The sequence below is a fragment of the Brassica rapa genome, chromosome A05 (genome assembly GCF_000309985.2).
Source record: "Brassica rapa cultivar Chiifu-401-42 chromosome A05, CAAS_Brap_v3.01, whole genome shotgun sequence".
Lineage (NCBI taxonomy): Eukaryota > Viridiplantae > Streptophyta > Magnoliopsida > Brassicales > Brassicaceae > Brassica > Brassica rapa.
The window spans coordinates 13,199,456-13,218,921 of NC_024799.2; the positions used below are offsets into that span (position 1 = coordinate 13,199,456).

The following is a 19,466-nucleotide window of genomic DNA, read 5'->3' on the forward strand; positions in this document are numbered from 1 at the left end:
TGGTCGGTCAGTATATCGATGCTTGGTTTCTCGATACGATGTATCGGGATTGTTCATTTAACTTGGTCATGAAGCTTGCTGCCAAGGGTCGCGAGGGCGTCGGCGCAGACGTTTTCGCCTCTGGGAACTTTGATGAGTTCGAAGAACTCAAACTCTGCTGCCAGGCTTTGCACTATTTTGAGATAGGCGTCCATTCGATCGTTGCGGGCATCGTAGTCGCCACTGAACTGACTGGCGACTAACTGGGAGTCGCAATAGGCGCTTAGTCGTTTAGCTTTTACGGCTTTTGCTAAGCGGAGTCCGGCGATCAGGGATTCGTATTCTGCCTCGTTGTTTGAAGCGGGAAAGCCAAAGCTAAAAGACTGTCTGATTAGCTCTCCGGTCGGAGACTGTAGTTGGACTCCGGCGCCTGCTCCTTTGTTGGTCGACGATCCATCGACGTGCAGCGTCCAGTTCAAACTTGGGAGTGCGAGATCTTGTTCCAATTCTGGGGCCAGTTCGACCAAGAAGTCCGCGAGAACCTGTGACTTTGCTGCGGTGCGGTTCTTGTAGATGATATCGAGCTCGCCGAGTTCAATGGCCCACTTTGTGAGTCTGCCAGACCTGTTGGTGTTTTGGAGTATCGTTCGGAGAGGCTGATCAGTCAACACCTCTACCGAATGCGACTGGAAATAGGGTCGAAGCTTTCTCGCTGCTTCGACGACTGCTAAGGCCATCTTCTCCAGAGTTGGGTATCGCGTCTCTGGCCCGGTCATGCGCCGGCTCGTATAGAAAATGGGCTTTTGCTCGCCGCGGTCTTCTTTTATCAGGACGCTGCTGACTGCAGCTTGTGATACTGCGACATAGAGAGACAGAACATCACCGACGTCCGGCTTAGCGAGTACAGGAGGTGTTGTCAGGTATTGCTTGAGTTGAGTAAATGCCTCCTGGCACTTCTCGTCCCAAATGAACTTCTTGTTTCCTCGCAGGAGATCGTAGAAGGGCAAGCACTTGTCGGTGGATCTGGAAATGAATCGGTTTAGAGCGGCTATCCTCCCCGTGAGTCGTTGTACTTCTCTACTGTTTCTCGGACTCGGGAGGTTCAGGACCGCGGATATCTGTTTCGGGTTCGCCTCAATTCCTCGCTGCGTGACGATGTAGCCGAGGAACTCGCCAGAGGAGACTCCGAACGTGCACTTTGCCGGGTTCAGCTTCATGCCGTACTTGTTGAGAGTTTCGAAACATTCTTGCAGGTGGCGGAGGTGATCAGTGGCATGGAGCGACTTAACCAGCATGTCGTCGATGTATACTTCCATGGTGATACCCAACTTATCTGCGAACATCTTGTTTACGAGCCGTTGGTAGGTTGCTCCGGCGTTCTTCAAGCCGAACGGCATAACCTTATAGCAGTAGGTTCCCCTATCTGTGATGAAGGCTGTCTTCTCGCGATCATCCGGGTGCATCATTATCTGGTTGTATCCAGAGAAAGCGTCCATGAAGGTTAGCATCTCGTTTCCAGCCGTAGACTCGACTAAACGGTCGATGTTGGGAAGAGGGTAGCTGTCCTTTGGGCAGGCTTTGTTCAAGTCGGTGAAGTCGACGCAGACGCGCCACTTGCCATTTTTCTTTTTGACGACTACTGGATTTGCCAACCATTCGGGGTAGCGGACTTCGGCAATCGAACCGGCACCGAGTAACCGGTCGACTTCTTCATTTACGGCCTTAGACCTATCGGGACCGAGTTTACGTCTCTTCTGGCGGATAGGTTTGAACGTTGGGTCGACGTTTAGTTCATGAGTCGTTATAGTCGGGTCAATGCCTTTCATGTCTGCCATAGACCAAGCGAACGTGGACACGTTCTTTCTGAGAAAATCCAGAACTGACTGCTGCATTTCCTCAGAAAGGTATGCGCCAACCCTCACGGTTCGACTCTGGTCGACGTCGTCAATAGGTAACTCGAGAACTTCGCTTTCCTGAGAGTAGACTTTTGAGGTTGGAGGAGATACTGAGTTAACGGATAGTGACGACCGTTGAAGTTTGACTGTGGCGACTAGGAGATCCCTGGCGGCTCTCTGATCCCCGCGCAACGTTTTAATCTTCCCGTCCGTGCCAGGGAACTTGACGCACTGGTGGTATGTGGAAGGAATGGCTTGCATTGAGTGTAACCAAGGGGTACCGAGTATAGCGTGATACAGAGCTTTTGTGCTTACGACGGCAAACTTGACCGTTCGAGTAACACCGCATGCACGCACCGGGAGGTGGATCGTTCCCAAGATAGTTTCGGAAGACCCATTGAATCCGGTTAACGTTCTGGAGGACGCTTTTATGTCGTCGAGGTCGACTCCCATCTTCTGCAGAGTTCCTCGGAAGATGAGGTGTCGATAAGGATCTTGGTGACATCATACTCTCCAATTCCAAGGACGACGAGGAGTGGATCATTATAGGGCGTGTGAACACCTTCTGCATCATCTGGTGAGAAGGTTATCGGAGGATGACTTGTCGGTTTAGTCGGCCATTTCTGGGACGTCGCGACTTGTCGATGATAATCTTTCACGGAACGGACTGAGTCTCCGTTAGGGGGGGAGCCTCCCATGATAACGTTCAAAGATTGTCCCGTTTGTACTCGCTTAGAGTCCAGTAAGGCGCGGAGATCTTTGGATATGCTGGTATCGGGTGGTGACGGTTGAGACTGACCTTTAACTCGCTCCAACTGTCGTCGTAAGTCTGTTGGTTTTGAACGGTTGAGCTTCACGCGAAGATCGCATGCGCCGGCATTGAGTTTATCTCGGAGGTCGCTAATTGGCCCTTCGTTGTTGTTAGTGTCGCTTGCCGAGATGCGTCGAGACTTTCGTGCATCCAGCATCGTCCGGAGATCTCTGTGCTTGGAAGCGCCTTCGTTTTCTGATTCGAACTTCCGTTTAAGGACGTCTCTCAGATCTCCGGGTACAGGAGCATCGTCGTTCTCTTCATCGGACGACAAGGATTGCTGAGAGAGTATGACCTCGATGCGTCTGCGATTAGCCGGGTGCTCTTCGTCGGCTGAGGAATCCCCCTTGCCGTTATCCTTCGGGGTTTCTTCCTCGTCGTCTCGCCGCGGAGCATCGTTTTGTCGACCTTTGCCGGTGGCTTTGCGCTGGACTCTTCTTTCCTTATTCTTGCTCCAGCTCTTACCGTTCTTTGGTTTAGCTTTCAAGGGCTCGAACTTAAACTCGCCGCTCGCAAGGGATGAGAGATAATGTGCGTAGAGAGATTTGCATTCCGTTGTATCGTGTCCCTTGACGTCGTGATATTTGCAATGCTTGGTGAGATCGACAGTCCTGGAAGGCCCCGCTGCTGATCCGGCTCCCGCCGTAGGTTGGGTGGTGCAAACAGTGTCGACTTGTTTGTCGGGCGATTCGAGTTCTCTTGCCCACTTGTTCCACCCCTCTCCGCGAACCACGAGAGTAGAAATCGGTACGTTATTCTCGTTGACGACATACATGTATCCGTCTTTGCGACCGTTTTTGTCATTTGGAGCGTGCTGGCGCGGCTCTTGTCGCGTATTTGCGTTCTTAGCCGCTGGAGCCTTGGGCACGCTCATCTTGCTGAGAATTGCATTGGTGTCTTCTTCCATCCGGATGAAGTTATCAGAGCGTGCGATAGCGTCTTGGAGCGACTTAGTCGGGTTCTGGTACAGGTCTTCTCGGAACTTAGAGTGGACCCATAAGGTATTGCGCAAGGCGTCGATAGCGATTCCGTCTGGGATTTCAATCTTTGACACCACAGCTTTGAATTTTTCCATGTACTCGCGCAAGCTCTGGTCCTTCTTCTGATTGAGGTTCCATAGGCTGGATGCGGTGGCACTGCGCTTTGTGAACATGATGTATGTCTTGAGAAAAGCTGCTGATAAGTCGCGGAAACATCCGATTGAGTTCTCCTCCAACTGGGAGAACCAAGTCAGGGCTTGCTCGTGAAGAGTCTCAACGAACAGCTGGCAGTAACCTGCGTCCCTTTCGTCGTCAGGGAGTCGAGCTCGCGCCATCGCGATGTTAAAAGCTGTCATATGTTCCACCGGGTCTCCGCCGGGCTTATACTCAGGTAGGCGCAGCTTCTCTATCTTTCCGAGTTGCACGCTAGTTAGCGCGCGAGTAAAAGGAGTACGCGAGGTTGCGGCGAGTACACTCTCGATTTGCGGAGCCGCGCTGGTTACTTGGTGGATCTTCTCGCCCATCTGTTGAAGGCTGAGTTTGAGCTCGGCGAGCTCGCGTATTGTCGTGAGATCTGAACCTGCTGGGAGAGCATCTGCGAGAAGGGCTTCATTAGGCTCCGAGTCGTCAGAGATATGGTCGACTCCGGTTGCCGTAGGGTTTGTGTTGAAGAGGCGGCGGCGTATCTGCTGGGGGCGGCTCGTCTGTCCATCAGGAGCTGTGAGCGCCGCGACCAACGCAGCGAGTTGGTCGTTGGTTGTCTTTTGGACTTCGTCTTGGCGAGCGAGTCGAGCCATGACGGAGCTCATGAAATCTGAGGTGATGGGTGGCGCGGCCGCAGGCGTAGGTGTCGGTTCCTCGCCTGGAGCGCCGAAGGCGGCGTCGTCTTGAGCCATGTAGATCTAGAACGTTGCTTTAGTCTGCCCCACGGTGGGCGCCAATTGTTTGTACGAGATTCAGTTGATTAGAATGATGAACTTCAAGATGGGGTGACTAAAGACGTTTTTATTAGAATCAGACAAGGGATTACAAGATTGACGGGAAATAAGGAGACAAGATTAGAGATCTAAGCAACAAGATCAGAATGATCGTTGGGAAACCCTAAATCTAGCCGCTTAGTATGTAGATTGTCCAAAAGTCCCAGTTTCGTTGCCTCACCCTTCTCTTTTATAGCGCCCCTGTTCGTGATGCCCTAATCGCACTTGTTCTTTGGGCCCTGTCGCCAAAGGCCGAATATGCGGGCCTTGGTACTGTTTCGTCTAAGCCGAGTATAACTGATCGGCTTAGCTGATCGGCTTAAAGTGCTCTAGAGTCGAGCCAACGTCCCTAGCCGCTAAGCCGACTAAGCTCAATCGAGCTTGTCGGGCTAGGGCCTGTTATTTGATGGGCCTTGTGGAGGGATGTAATCCATCTTCTACAGTCACTGACGAACCGACGAGTTGTCTGAATGGAAAGCTCAAGCTCAAGGTTCTTTGCCGATCTCACCACGGCTGCTATCATCTTGAAGTTTGACGTCATTGCCAACTGAATTTGGATAACACCGAGGACAAAAGCTCTCACACTTGTGGGAAGGGAAACCAACAACCTGACCAGAACTTGATCAAACTTCCGACAAGCTCGGCCAATCATCTCGCCACAAGCTTGACGAACAGAGACGACCCCAAGATGAGATGAGTTCGATGAGAACAAGTTCAAGCTCTGTTCAAGGACTGCTTATTAGCGACTTGAGTTCTTCTTTTTGAAGTTTTACTCTTACTGGCTTGAGCCCCAACGTCAACAGTTTCTTCTTGATGCGAAAGTGGAGATTGCAACCAGTCGTTAAGCTCGGCTTCTCAGATAATAGCAATCACATGGTTTGTTCTCAGCAAGTACGCAATCTCGGCAAAAGCGAGGAGCAGCTACCGTGATCTCGTCAAAACGCTGACCACGTACAACCATCCCTTCACGACAGAGATAAGCTCTCTTATCAAATCATTACATGCTTTAATCACTTTGAAATTACACACATGTGTTAGGCACTATAGCTTTGGTTTAAATTATTAAACAACTCTAAGTTGTTCACTCATCTCATGTTATTGCTTTGCTGTTGGTAGCCTTATGATATTAATAAGTTGACAGTTATTATATCATCATGTGCAACTCACAAACACTAAGTAGAAACAAGTTCTATTGATTACGTGAAACTCGTTTATTTCTTTTGGGTTTGTAATGATCTAATCCTGTTTTTTGTGAACCAGAGTTGATTAGATCTTTGAGCCAAAGAGAATCAACAAGTGACTGTCACCATCATGTCCTCATGCTTCGAAGGACGGCCCTCAGCTACAAGCTTGCAGGAAGCGGTACAAGCGGAGCAAGCCAGAACGTTTCTCAACATCATCACAGCCTGACGAACATACAAGCCAACAACTTGTTCGGCACACACGATCTCAACACGAGACTTCGGGTCGGCAACAGTTCTGTAACTTGTATTTTAGGCACAAGTTTAAGTTAAACTTGCTTTTTATTAGGCACGAGTTTTCGGTCGACTCGCTTATTGTTAGACACGAGTTTACAAAAACTCGTCTTTGACTAGGCATGAGTTTACAGAAACTCTCATTCTACTAGGCACGAGTTCTCAGTCAATTCGCCTCTGTCTCAGCATGAGTCAAGTGAACTCGTCTTTCACTAAGCACGAGTTTAAAGCAAACTCGCATTTTACTAGGTACAAGTTCGAAGTAAACTCGCCTAAATCATCATAGGCATGAATGTGACTAGTTCATTGTCTAATAAACCCTATTCGTAAAATTCACAGAGATCCACTTCATCTCTCTCTCTACGAACTTGGGGGACTTACTATTGGGGATGGATTTACATCCTCCTCAAGGTCCATTAGACATTGAACTTGGCACATATTGCTAGGAAGCCCTAGGCTTCATCTTTCTGTAAATAAGGAGCTACCTCCTTATGAGAAAGGATCATCTTCTCCTCTTCTTAGACTAAGAAACATATTTTCATAGAGATTTTGTATTAAAAGGTTCACTTTGCATTTGTAATCATCTTTGTAATGAACCTTCAATCAATGAAATCTCTTTTATATTATTTTTCCCATTTGATTTCATCTAAAGATTTCTTCTAAGCCTCAAGAATCTAATTTTTATTCTTAGATTCTTTTATTGTATTGATTCAACAAACATCACCAGCATAAATACTATTTTTGGATCAAACAAAAGGTACAATCAATAACGAACTTATTTATTGTAATTTGTTCATATAAGAATGCTTAAACTGTAGGCGAAAATTAAATATTTTAATCTAGAGAAACACTTAGCTAGAAATGTAAAAGTAGCTTCTAAGTCTGCAAAAACTGTGTCCTAACGCATCATTTGCGTCTTTCTTCGGTCTTCGGATGATATTAATGTTGGGGGTGGATTTACATCCTCCCTCAAGCCCCATTAGACAATAAATTAGGCTCGTTTTACTATAAAGCTCTAGTTTTTTCCTTGTATAAATAGAGATACACCTCTCTTTATTAAGGGGATCATCTCTTTTACATTTAGACCTAGAACACATCCTATAAGGATTTTATACATTTTTTGATTCACTTTACACTAGAAATCATTCTTTTAATGCAATCTTTGATCAATAAAGTCTATTGGATATTCTTTTTCTCATTTGATTCTATGAAGATTTCTCTTAAACTTCAAGAATCTAATCTTTATCCTTAGGTTCTTTATTGTATGGTTCCAACAAACAACACCAGCATAAACACCGTTTTTGGGTCAAACAGTTGGCGCTAGAAGGAGGGGACTAAGGAAAACTATCTTCAAAGCATATCAAATTTGGAAAACCCCTAGATCTAGCTTGACCACAAGTCATCTCGGTAAAGAAGGAAGCTTTTCATGAAGCCCGGCGGTTGATGTCACTAAAGGCCCACCAACGAGCCCAATACTCTAGGCTTGTCGTCTCTGAACATCACGTAAGGTTTCCCGTCTTCGACGATCTCCACTGGTGGACCGGAACTCTGGAAGAAAAAAGCTAGCGAGACAGGAGACGACGACGTCGATACCTAGGCCGAGACTCTCCATGGATTGCTCGAGTGAAGGTAAATTGGTGACGTCTGAAGAAGAAGACGATGTCGGAGCGGTCTCGAGAGATGAAACTGGTTTGATTCTCTCTCTCGTGAGCCTAAGATTGTTAGACGTCCGGATCCATCCAAAGGACGCGGCAGCAAATCCAGAAACACGGCGAAGGCGAAAATCCAGATCTAGCTTATCACAAGGGTTCATCATCCTCTAATTTGTTTACTTTTGATGATGTGTGAATACATTCGTTCTCCCATCTGCACAGCACCAAGATCAACACAAGGAGACAAAACCACAATCACAATCGATTCATCAAGCTCGACTTTGACCTGCCAATGAGTATAACTTGAAAGGATGTCCGAATTTGGGTTATTCATATGAACCCAAGCTTCCTTACAAGAGAGCAGATCCATTGTTCGACAAAAAGAGAGAGCTCTATGAGCTAACGACGAAGTTTTAATGGTGAATGAAACAGAGAAACTCTCCAGAGCTTTCTCTGAATCATTGTTTGAAGTTTAAGAGAGCTTTGATTGGATCCTTAGATTCAAGGTAATGCTGGCTTGCACAATGATGTATCTCTGGAGATTTTTCTCGGCCAGGTGATATCGCTCAAATTATCCTAATGAGTTAATTACTCTCTCAAATAAGTTGTTAATATATATTTTTTAATTAAATTTTCTAAATATCATGATAAGTATATATATTAAATATTTTTTTAAAAATACTATATATATATATATATCAATAGAATAGATTAATGTTTATTAATTATCTTAAATATCATGATAAATATATATAACAAGTTAAAATAAAAATTAAATAATAATAATAATTAAAATATGATTAATCCTAAAATTATTGAGAATATTCACTTTTAAAATAATACTCCTTCTGTTTTTAAAAGATGCATATTCTAGACTTTTCACATATATTAAGAAAATTCATTAAATATGCATTATTTTTTGTGAATAATAATTTTTCATAATTTTTAGCCAATAGAAATTCAATAAACACCATTAATTTTTTTTGAAACTTACAAATTTTTATAAAATCATACATTGTAAAAAATGTATCTTTTTGAAACATTTTTTTTTCATAACATACATCTTTTAGGAACGGAGGGAATAATAGATAAGTTTATTATGTGCCACAAAAGGGACTTAATTTACTGTAGCCCATTAAAAGGGTTCAAGTCCCACAATCAACAAGAGAAAAAAAAAATTCCATCTGATAAGAATGTCTGTCAGCTTTTGACATTTGGACTAAAGGGGAGTGGACCCCCGCTATCACTCTCAGTTTCAAAAATATTCGACCAACAAGACAATTCAACCTATCCTACCCACTTTGTCCCAGCCTTGGTTATTATCTAACTCCTAAGAAGACACTCACCTACCTAACCCCACCACAGATCGCACAAATGGATTCTGCATCGTCCAAAACCAAAGCTTTAGCCCTTCCGCTTCACATCTTAGGCTTCGAGATTGATGAACTGTCTACAACACGTGTCACCGGTCGTCTTCCCGTTTCTCAAATCTGCTGTCAGGTTCTTTGTTCGTCCTTCTTCTTCTTCAGTTTGATCATCAACCCTTTGGTTTCCCGATCACAGTTCTGAGAAATTTTCATTTTATTTCTTTCTCAAAAGCCTTTCAAGGTGTTACACGGTGGTGTATCTGCTTTGATCGCTGAGTCTTTAGCAAGTATAGGAGCTTACATGGCTACTGATCTCAAAAGGGTGGCTGGAATTCAACTCTCGATCAACCACTTAAAGAGTGCCGATCTTGGAGACATTGTGTTCGCCCAAGCATCTCCTGTAAGCTCGGGGAAAACCATTCAGGTTTGGGAAGTCAAGCTTTGGAAGTCAAGAAAAGAATCCCATAACAAAACCTTAATATCTTCCTCTAGAGTCACACTCCTCTGTAATCTTCCTACCCCTGGTCACGCCAAAAATGTATCGGACCCACTCAAAATGATCTCCAAATTGTAAACTACAAAGCTCTCTCTCTCTCTCTATATATATATATCTCTGAATACGAGTCATTGTATTCTATCGTGCTAATCACTGTATTCTATCTTGTTAATGGCATTTTTAATTTTCACTTGTATCGATCACTTATTCTAAACATTTACCTTTTGAGAGCCGTTTATTGATCTAAGAGGATATCCAGATTGTGATTTTGGTATCAACTTTCCGAAACAACCAACCCTACTCAACTAAGAAGCTTATTATGAAATTTATTCGTAATTATAAAATTTATTGCTATTTCAATATGTGGAGGCGAATCTGTTAAAACTAATTCTGGGTTCATATGTTTTTTAGTTTTTGTGGGAGGTTCTTTTTGAGAAGTTTTCCAGATAGGAAGAGCTACATCGAGATTTTGTCTCTGGAAATCTATTTCTGCAAGAAATCCATAGGTACCAACTGGTTATAAACCTGAGGTAATCTCAGTTGGGAAATCGTTTTGCAAGTCGAGAGAAAGTGATTGTTTTGGATTCCAGAAAAAACTAGGTTTTGCAAATTTGGGTTTGGACATGTAACACCCGGTTTCTCTTATTTAACTCAAATCTCCACTTTGGTAACTCCAACCCCATAAATTCAATATTTTATTATATAAAGCTTGGTTAATATATATATACACATAACAATTATATATTTAAGATTTTGACATGAGTTAATCTATCTCATAATTAAAAATATATACTAGGATATTAACAAAAACAAATTTTATTAAAAAGAATTTGATTTTAATTAAAGAGAATTATAAATATTATTAAAAGAATTATGAATATTATTTAATAGTAATTTTCTTTTTCCAGAATCCTAATCAAAAGATAATTGCAAAAGATTATTTGATACTAATTTTCCTTCTAATATTGTGACATGTGTTTAAATATATAACGATTAAAAATATATATAATAAAAGGAATTTTGAAAATGACAACTTTTAAAAACAGTTAATATTAACTGGAAATAATTATTTTATAGAAATTTTATTATTTTATAGAAATTTTATTTTTCTAAATCCGAGAAAAAATATAATTATAAAAGATTATGTAATATTAATTTCCTTTTTTAAAATCCTAAAAAACTGTAAAAGAATGTTTGATAGTTGTTTTCCTTTTTATAAAAATAAATCCTAAACAAAAGAAATTTGTATCATATTTTTAAGTCATATCCAAAAGAGAATTGTACATATTTATTAGATAATATTTTTAAGAGAGTATTTAATGATGAACATGATACTAAAAAGTATTTAATTAACAAAAAAGTGTAAAATTAGTATTGATACGAATTGTCAAACTAGTAATTTTAAAATTATTTATTAATAACTAAAAATAATTATTTGATAGCAGTTTTATTTTTTTCTGAAATTTTAAAGAGAAGATAATTGTAATAGATTATATGACAATAATTTTCCTTTTCTAAAATCTCAAAAAAATTGTAAAAGAGTATTTAATATTATCTTTTATATTTATTTTAAATAAAAGGGAAATTTATAAAATAGAATGTTTTACTTTTTTTAAAAATCCTAGCAAAATGTTTTTAAGACTTATTTAATAAAATATTAAATTAGTATATAAGAACATGTATAATATTGTCATTGATTCGATTGGTGTATTTGACTTTCATTTTTTTTTAATTTTCATTCAATTTCTTATTTCGGGTTGTGTTCAATTTAAATGCTTAGGTACAGTATTTTCTCTAATCCAGAGTACAATGTTTATAACAATTCATCTATGCACCATGATTATAACATACAAATATTAACTTAAATTTATATGTGAAAACTGGTTTAATTATAAAATAAATTTCAAACAACGTATGCAAAATAAACAATCATAAAACTGTAATATAATGATTTATTATTTTGTGATTTTCATTAAATTAAAACATAAAAAACCTTGTTGCAACGCAACGGGCTCATATCTTGTTATTATATATAAAGCATGGTTTTTAAAGTTGTTTATTAACATGATCGCATGATCGCGACACATAGCAATTATATATTTAAGATTGTGACATGTGTTAATCTATCTCATAATTAAAAAATTATATATTAAGATATTAAAAACGAATTTTATTAAAAAATAATTATAAATATTACTTAATGGTAATTTTCCTTTTTTTTTAAATCCTAATAAAAAGATAATTGCAAAATATTTTTTAATAATAATTTTCCTTCTAATATTTATATGTGTTTAAATATATAATAATTAAAATATATATAATAAGATAAAAAAAACGAATTTTGGGAAAACAAAACTACTTTCAAGAATTATTTAATACAACAAACAATTTAAAAAAAAATATTTAGTAGTAACTTTTATAGAAATTTTCTTTTTCAAAATCCTAGAAATACATTTGAAAACAATTAATTTAATATAATTTTTCTTTTGCAAAATTTTAATGAAAATTTAATTATAAAGGATTATATTGATCTTATTTCTTCAAAATTGATAATTAATATGATTGTGACACATGTCAGTTATATATTTAAAAATGTGATATGTGTTAAACTATATTATAATCAAAAAAATATATACTAAAATAGTAAAAAAAACGTTAAAAGCATGATCGCGACACATGTCAATTATATATTTAATATTGTAACATTTGTTAATCTATCTCATAATCAAAAGTATATATACTAAAATAATAAAAATGATTTTCTGAAAAATTAATTATATATGTGGAAGCCCCCTTGGTCTAGTGGTTTGACCAAAAGTTCATTAATGCTTCTACACCAGGAGGTATTGGTTTCAACTCCGGAGAAAGCGGAATTTTGCAAATTAAGAGAGAAAAGGCTAACAAGAGATCTGCAGCATGGCGCAAGGAGTACCGTCAAGCGTCGATCCCATAAGACGGCTCAGATGATGCAGTCAGGCGTGAATCCTCATACGACAGGTAGAATTGTCAATTGTAGAATCGTCAACTAATATTTCTTATTATTATTACTGTTATTATTTTTTTAAGAGATATTAAAGATAGAGAATTATAAAAGATGAATATTAACTTTTAAGAAAATAATGTTAAACAAAAGACTAATTGTAAAATCCTACAAGTGCAATAAAGTATTTAATAAAAAAAATAAGAAGAAAAAACAATTTTAAAATAAATATTTTTTTTAAAATCCTATTTAAAAGAAAATTGTAAAAGTACTCTTATTATTTTTTTTATAAGTAACTAATTTTCCTTTTCAATAGATAATTGTATGTTAAAAAATTATGACCAAAAATAGCTACAAATATTTCACATCTATATTTAGGTTTAAACTTCCAAATATTATTCTTACAAAACACAATAGTATTTACATGAAAAGTATTACCTGAGTATTTTATTTTAATTTATTGATACAACTCAACTTATATTATCCTTATTATATCTTATAATGCTAACATAATTTTTAATTTTGATGTTGTTGTCGTACATTAGTATGTGTGAATATGATGCATATGTGTTTGTATGTATAAGACAAAATATATAAATAATTAAACAGAAACTTTTCTATTAAAAATAAAATAGTTGTATAAAAATACAAAAGAAAAACTAATTATAAGATAATTAATTTCGTCGACAAAAAAAAGAAGTTAATTAATTTCCTTTTTAAAAGTCTAAATAAAATAAAAATGTAAAAGTAATCTTATTTTTCTTATAATTCACTAACTTTAATTTTAATATTTTTGTATAATAAAAATATAAACAAAATTAATTTCAAATATTTCACTTAATATGACTGTTACATGTGTCAATTAAAAAAAAATTAGATAGTCAATGTGTTAATAAAAACATAAATTATGTGAAAATAACTTCTTATTTTCCTAAAATCCTAAATAAAATAGATTTCTCAAAAAAAAAATATTATTTTCTAATCTTAACCAATCAAGATTTTTTTTTTACCAGAGAGAATTGTAAAATTTTATTTAATATTAATTTTGAGTTAAAACTTAATGATAAACATGATAGTAACAATTATTTAATTAACAAGAAAATTTGTAAAACTATTAGTGATATTGAAAAAAAAAAGAATTTTTAAAATGGAAACTTTTTAAAATAATTAATATTAACTGGAAATAATTATTTGATAGAAATTTTATTTCTCTAAATCCTAGACAAAATATAATTATAACAAATTATGAAATATTAATTTCCTTTTCTAGAATCCTAAAAAACTGTAAAATAATATTTGATAGTTGTTTTTTTTTATATAAAAATCCTAAACAAAAGAAGTTTATATCATATTTTTAAGTCCTAACCAAAAGAAAATTGTAAAAGTTTATTTGACAATATTTTTAAGAGAATATTTGATAATGAACATGATATTAAAAATTATTTAACTAACAAAAGAAGTGTAAAATTAGTATTGATACGAATTGTAAAAATAGTAATTTAAAAATTATTTATTAATAGCTAAAAATAATTATTTGATAGCAATTTATTTTTTCTGAAATTCTAAAGAGAATATAATTGTAATAGGTCATATGACAGTAATTTTCCTTTTACAAAATCTTAAACAAAATTGCAAAAGAGTATTTAATATTTTTTTTTAAAATTTTAAATCAAAAATAGATTTATAAAATATAATGTTTTCCTTTTTAAAAAGTGCTAGCAAATTAAAATTTTAAAGATTTATTTAATAAAACAATAGTAGTTAGAGTACACTTTGAGAAAAATAGTAGTGTTTTTTTCACAAAATCGTTGAGATAATGGAAAACCGAAGTAGTTATGGAGAGAGTGGGGATTAAAAGAAGTTGTAATCATTGTATTTTACACAATGTTTGTCAAAAATAAAAAAAAAACTTGTTTTAGGTTTTTTTTTAAAGGACATATGTCACTTCCAAAATTGTCTTTGAATCTTGTTTTATAAAAAGTTGTAATCATTTTATTTTACAAAACGTTTGTCAAGTAAAAAACTTGTATTAGATTTTTTTTAAAAGGACATATGTCACTCCCAAATAAAAGATGATTCTTTTTATTGTTTTCCCAACAGTTTCTAGTATTCTGAAAGTGGTTCCAGTTGGACTTTAAGCTTATTTCACGCAACTTCTAATCTATTAATTTAGGTACTATTTTTTATCTACTATTAACAATTCATAGTAATCCACTTAAAGAAATAGTTAATATGACATATTTGATAATTTATATTAATAACAAACCAACTATAAATTTGAAATTTTTTCATTATGACAAAATTTGTTGAAAAACAATCTAAGAATATCTTATTTAAAATTTTAAATATTTTTATAAAATAACATATAAATTAATTTTTTAATTAGCAATATAATATTATTATATATCAATGTTAATTAAAGTTTTATTATAAAACAATAAAATAAAAATTATATACTTTTTTTATAAGTTCTATAGTTATATATTGTATTAAAATAAAGTGCTATATGAACTAAATATAAAATTTTATATTAAATATATAAATATATAAATTAATAAATTTTATTTCTTAAAATTGTTTCATTCAAATAAATTATCATTCATCATTAAAATGAGTTAAAATTTGTAAAGTATATAATATTTTTGATACAAAAATTAATTTATTAACACAAGTTAAACTTGTATATATACAACTATATATTATGTTTTTATTTATTTTGAAAATTTCAGCAATATATTGTTTAAAATGTTTTTATACAAAAATATAATAGTATATAATTAAATTCATATACTATTTAAAAATATGTTATTAGAGAACTACGAAGTTTTAGTAATTCATTTAAAATATTAATGATTAATCAAATTATATTTTTTTTCATTATAACAAAATCTGTTAAGAAACATTTAGAAAAGATTACCAAAAATTCAAATATTTTTATAAAATAATGTATTACAAGTAGTAACAAAAACAAGTTCAAAATTCATGTAATCTTCAAAACTCCTTCGCTTGTCCTTTCTCCTTCACGGTTTGGGATTCATTAGCGAACCGACTGACTGGGAATAGGACTGATCCTGACTGGTCGGCAACGCTGCATTTTGTGTGCAGCAATTTGCAAAGCATGGATAAGATCCTGATTAAAATTCTGTTCCAAGCGTGTATCTACAATGTATGGAAGGAGAGGAACACTCGCAGACACAATACTGGCTTTCGAACAGCAGAACAAGTAGTGAGAATCATTGATAAGGGGATAAGGAACAGAATCACTTCTCTCCATTACAAGGTGGGTCACAAGTTGGAGGGTTTGAGAAGACGTTGGTTCGAAGTTACACTTTAAATCATATGAGTTCATTCATTATACAGCCTTGTGAATGTTCTTAGGTATCCATAGCATATGTAAATTCATATTCTTTCTACATGATCAATAAATTTCACATTTCATCAAAAAAAAAAAATCTTCAAAACTCAAAAATAATAGTGTATTTTTGAAAGTTTTCTTAACAAAATATAAAATTTTGAAAATATATATTCAAGCTCAAAATGATAATATCTTAAATTTTACAAACAATAAAATCATAGATACTAAATAATATTTTTTGAAATGCACCACGGAAAAACAAACTATATATGTTGTGAACATTAAAGCAATCTAATATTTTGAAATATTAATTAAATATAAAAAAAACTTTATATCATAACATCCAAAAAAATCCTATATCAATACAACTTACTAAAATAATATGATAGATGCACTATGTATAAAATTTACTAAAATAACAGGGCTATATTGTTTAAAAAACAATATTTTTTACTTATAAATCCCGTAAAATACTAAAATAATATATGTTAAAGTATTTTTTTAAGCACAACATGTAAATATAAATTATCTTAAACATATTTATTTTCTATAATATAAATAAATAAATTTTAAAAATGTATTATAGCAAAATGTACAAACTAAAGAAAAAACATATTTTCAAGAAAATTATCTATTAGATTATTTTATATTATTATTTTATTGTACCTAACTTGAAAATATATTAGTAAATAATAAAAATTAATAACAAAGTAAATGTATTAAGAAATAATGTCAAATAAAGATAACAATACTATTGAGTTACATGATATATAATCCTAAAATAGAAATAATATATTTAAAATATTTGTAATAATATCAAATATATTTAAAATGACAAAAATATCCTCATGGACGTGCTGACTAAATCTAGTTTTTTTTTCCTTCAAACGGATGTTCTATTACTCAAGCTTGAGGTGGTCTGGGGAACAAAACCGGAACAGAACAACCAGCTCAGTAGAAAAGCTCGGCCATGCTTTAGGATCTTTGATCATCGAGATTAAGTCCTTGCAGTCAGTCCCAAAAGATTGACATGTCGATACCTGGACCATACACTCCATTGCCCAAGATAAAGCTTCAGTTCATAATGCAATGGTGAGATTCGTCGTCGTTGATTTCTTGCTCCCAGTAGTTGCGTCACTCCTCTTGAATTTACCCATATCCATCCATAACCACTAAAGAGTGCGTCATGTGTCCATGACCCATCTGTCATGCATCGCTCGGAGATTGGAGCCCCTTCTGTATTTTGTTCTTCCACCGTTTCTTCCGGTCTTTGATTTGCGTCAAACCAAGCTTGGCATTCAGATTCATCGTGTCTGACAGTTTCCAAAGGGTCCCTGTCTATTCCTCTAAAGAGTTTGTCGTTCCTCGCTTTCCAAATATACCATATGATCCATGGATATGGGTCCTTGTCCAATTCTGGATCTTCAATATCATTCTTCCGCCAGAAGAGGTAATCTATATTTGTGAAGTGACTTCCACTTGGGAAAAGTGTTGGAGGTGTTCGGGTTGACGCATGTGACCATGTCTGTACGGCAGGAGGACACTCAAAGATGGCATGATTTATAGTTTCATCATCTGCACCACAGCGAGGACAATAGTTGTCGCATCTTATATGACGATGAGTCAGATTAGTTGTTACTGCTAGTTGCCATGATATCGTCTGCCAAATAAGATGTCTCATTTTGGGAGGAACTTTTATTTTCCAAGCAAAGGCCTGAAGCTTTGTAATACTAGGCTCATGCACCTCCAATGACTCTTCTTAACCAAGTTTGTTGCCACCCAATAACCTGATTTGACAGTGTACATCCCATTCTTCGTATAGCTCCAACAATATCCATCTCGACGGTAGTCTTGGCTTATGGCCAGCGAGTGGATCAATGTGATGTCCTCCTGATGGACATAATTCTCTAGCATTTCAGCATTCCATCTCTTCGGGTTTCCAATCATCATACTACTTACTGGCATCATTGGGTGAAGTACTGGTGCAATTGACCTAGCTGGTCTCTCCGGTATCGTTGGGATCCAAAGATCTTCCCACATCCTAATTTCATTCCCAGAGTGTACCTTTTGTCTAATCTTCAACATTATTAATGGCTTTGCAGCCATTATACTCCTCCACCCATATGAGGGATTGTTTACATCGTTTAATCGCAGCGGTGAGCTATATCAAAAATATCGTCTTCTCAAGACTCTTGTCAGTAAAGAGTCCAGAAATTGCACTAATCGCCATAACTGCTTCCCAAGTAATGCGAGATTAAATTCATGGATCATCTTGAATCCTATTCCTCCTTCTTCCCTTGATTTTCAGAGTTTCTCCCACTTAACCCAGTGAATTCCTCTCTTAGGAGGGTTCGAGCTCCACCAGAACTGTGTAATGGCACTAGCTAAGTTCTCACAAGTCTCCAAGGGGAGAAGAAGAGTTGACATTACATATGTAGGTAGCGCCAGCAGTATAGACTTTATTAGCACCTCCTTTCCTCCCCTTGTTACCCATCTTCATGTCCAGCCATTAACACGGTTTTGCAGTCGTTCCTTCAGAAAGGCAAAGAGCCTTACCTTCGAACCACTAATATCTTCAGGGATACTAAGATAGGAACCCATTCCTCCCTCATTATCAATTCCAGTTGAATGTTTTAGAGTATCCTTGACATGTCCACATATCCTCTTACCAAAGAGTAAGGAAGATTTTTCAAAATTAATGCATTGTCCCGAAGCTTTTCCATAGGTCCCCAGTGCTTTCATGATTTCATCGCATTCGCGTGGCTCCGCCTTGCAGAAGAACAGGCTATCATCAGCAAAGAGAAGGTGGGATACCGGAGGGCTAGCACGTGAAACGCGCATCCCCGTAATCTTTCATTGATTCTCTGCATGATTTAGAATGTTAACAAGCGCTTCCGTGCATAAGATGAATATGAAAGGAGACAAAGGATCTCCTTGTCGCAAACCTCGTTGTGGGGTTATGTTTCCTCTTGGTTGACCATTGAATAAGACATGGTATTTCACCGATGATACACATTATCCATTCAATCCATGTTTCTGAGAACCCCATCTTCTTCATGACCGCAATGATAAATTCCCACTCCAACCTATTATAAACCTTGCTCATGTCAGTCTTTATCGCCATCCGCTTCTCTCTTCCCCCAGAGTTCGTGCGCAGAGCATGAAATATTTCCTGAGCTATCAAAACATTATCTGTTATTTGTCTTCCAGCAACAAAAGCTGACTGGGTTTCAGATATTCGATCTGGTAATATTTTTTTCAATCTTTGGCATAGGACCTTAGATATAATCTTGTATCTGACATTACAGAGACTTATGGGCCGAAATTGTGACATCTCGTTTGGTTTCTCCTTCTTAGGTATAAGACATATATTTGCATCATTGAGCCCATTGGTCATTATTCCATCGAAAAGGAACTCATTAACCATACGAGTTAAGTCTTTCTTCAGAATGTCCCAGAACTTTTGGTAAAAAAGAGCAGTGATACCATCCAAACCCGA

The 19,466-nt window shown here is 36.1% G+C and overlaps 1 protein-coding gene and 1 long non-coding RNA gene across 4 annotated transcripts; one reads left to right on the forward strand and one right to left on the reverse strand.

Annotated features, from left to right (window-relative positions):
• Positions 1 to 5,730: 5,730 nt before the first annotated feature.
• LOC117133879 lies at positions 5,731 to 8,276 on the reverse strand. The gene is made up of 2 exons (XR_004457922.1): positions 8,056 to 8,276; positions 5,731 to 7,983 (listed from the first exon to the last, which is right to left on the reverse strand). It is a non-coding gene; the product is annotated as an uncharacterized LOC117133879 (long non-coding RNA).
• On the forward strand, positions 7,982 to 9,865 carry LOC103868682 (1,4-dihydroxy-2-naphthoyl-CoA thioesterase 1-like). 3 transcript variants are annotated; one of them, XM_033290902.1, is made up of 3 exons: positions 7,982 to 8,275; positions 9,135 to 9,269; positions 9,369 to 9,857. In XM_033290902.1, the coding sequence occupies exons 2-3, from the start codon at positions 9,144 to 9,146 to the stop codon at positions 9,708 to 9,710; spliced, it is 468 nt and encodes a 155-aa protein (XP_033146793.1). In that variant the 5' UTR covers positions 7,982 to 8,275; positions 9,135 to 9,143; the 3' UTR covers positions 9,711 to 9,857. The 3 variants fall into 3 exon arrangements, with proteins under 3 accessions (XP_033146793.1, XP_009145011.1, XP_009145013.1); XM_009146763.3 differs by lacking the exon at positions 7,982 to 8,275 and having other exon boundaries at positions 8,669 to 9,269; positions 9,369 to 9,865; XM_009146765.3 differs by lacking the exon at positions 7,982 to 8,275 and having other exon boundaries at positions 9,137 to 9,276; positions 9,369 to 9,865.
• The last annotated feature ends 9,601 nt before the right edge of the window (positions 9,866 to 19,466 follow it).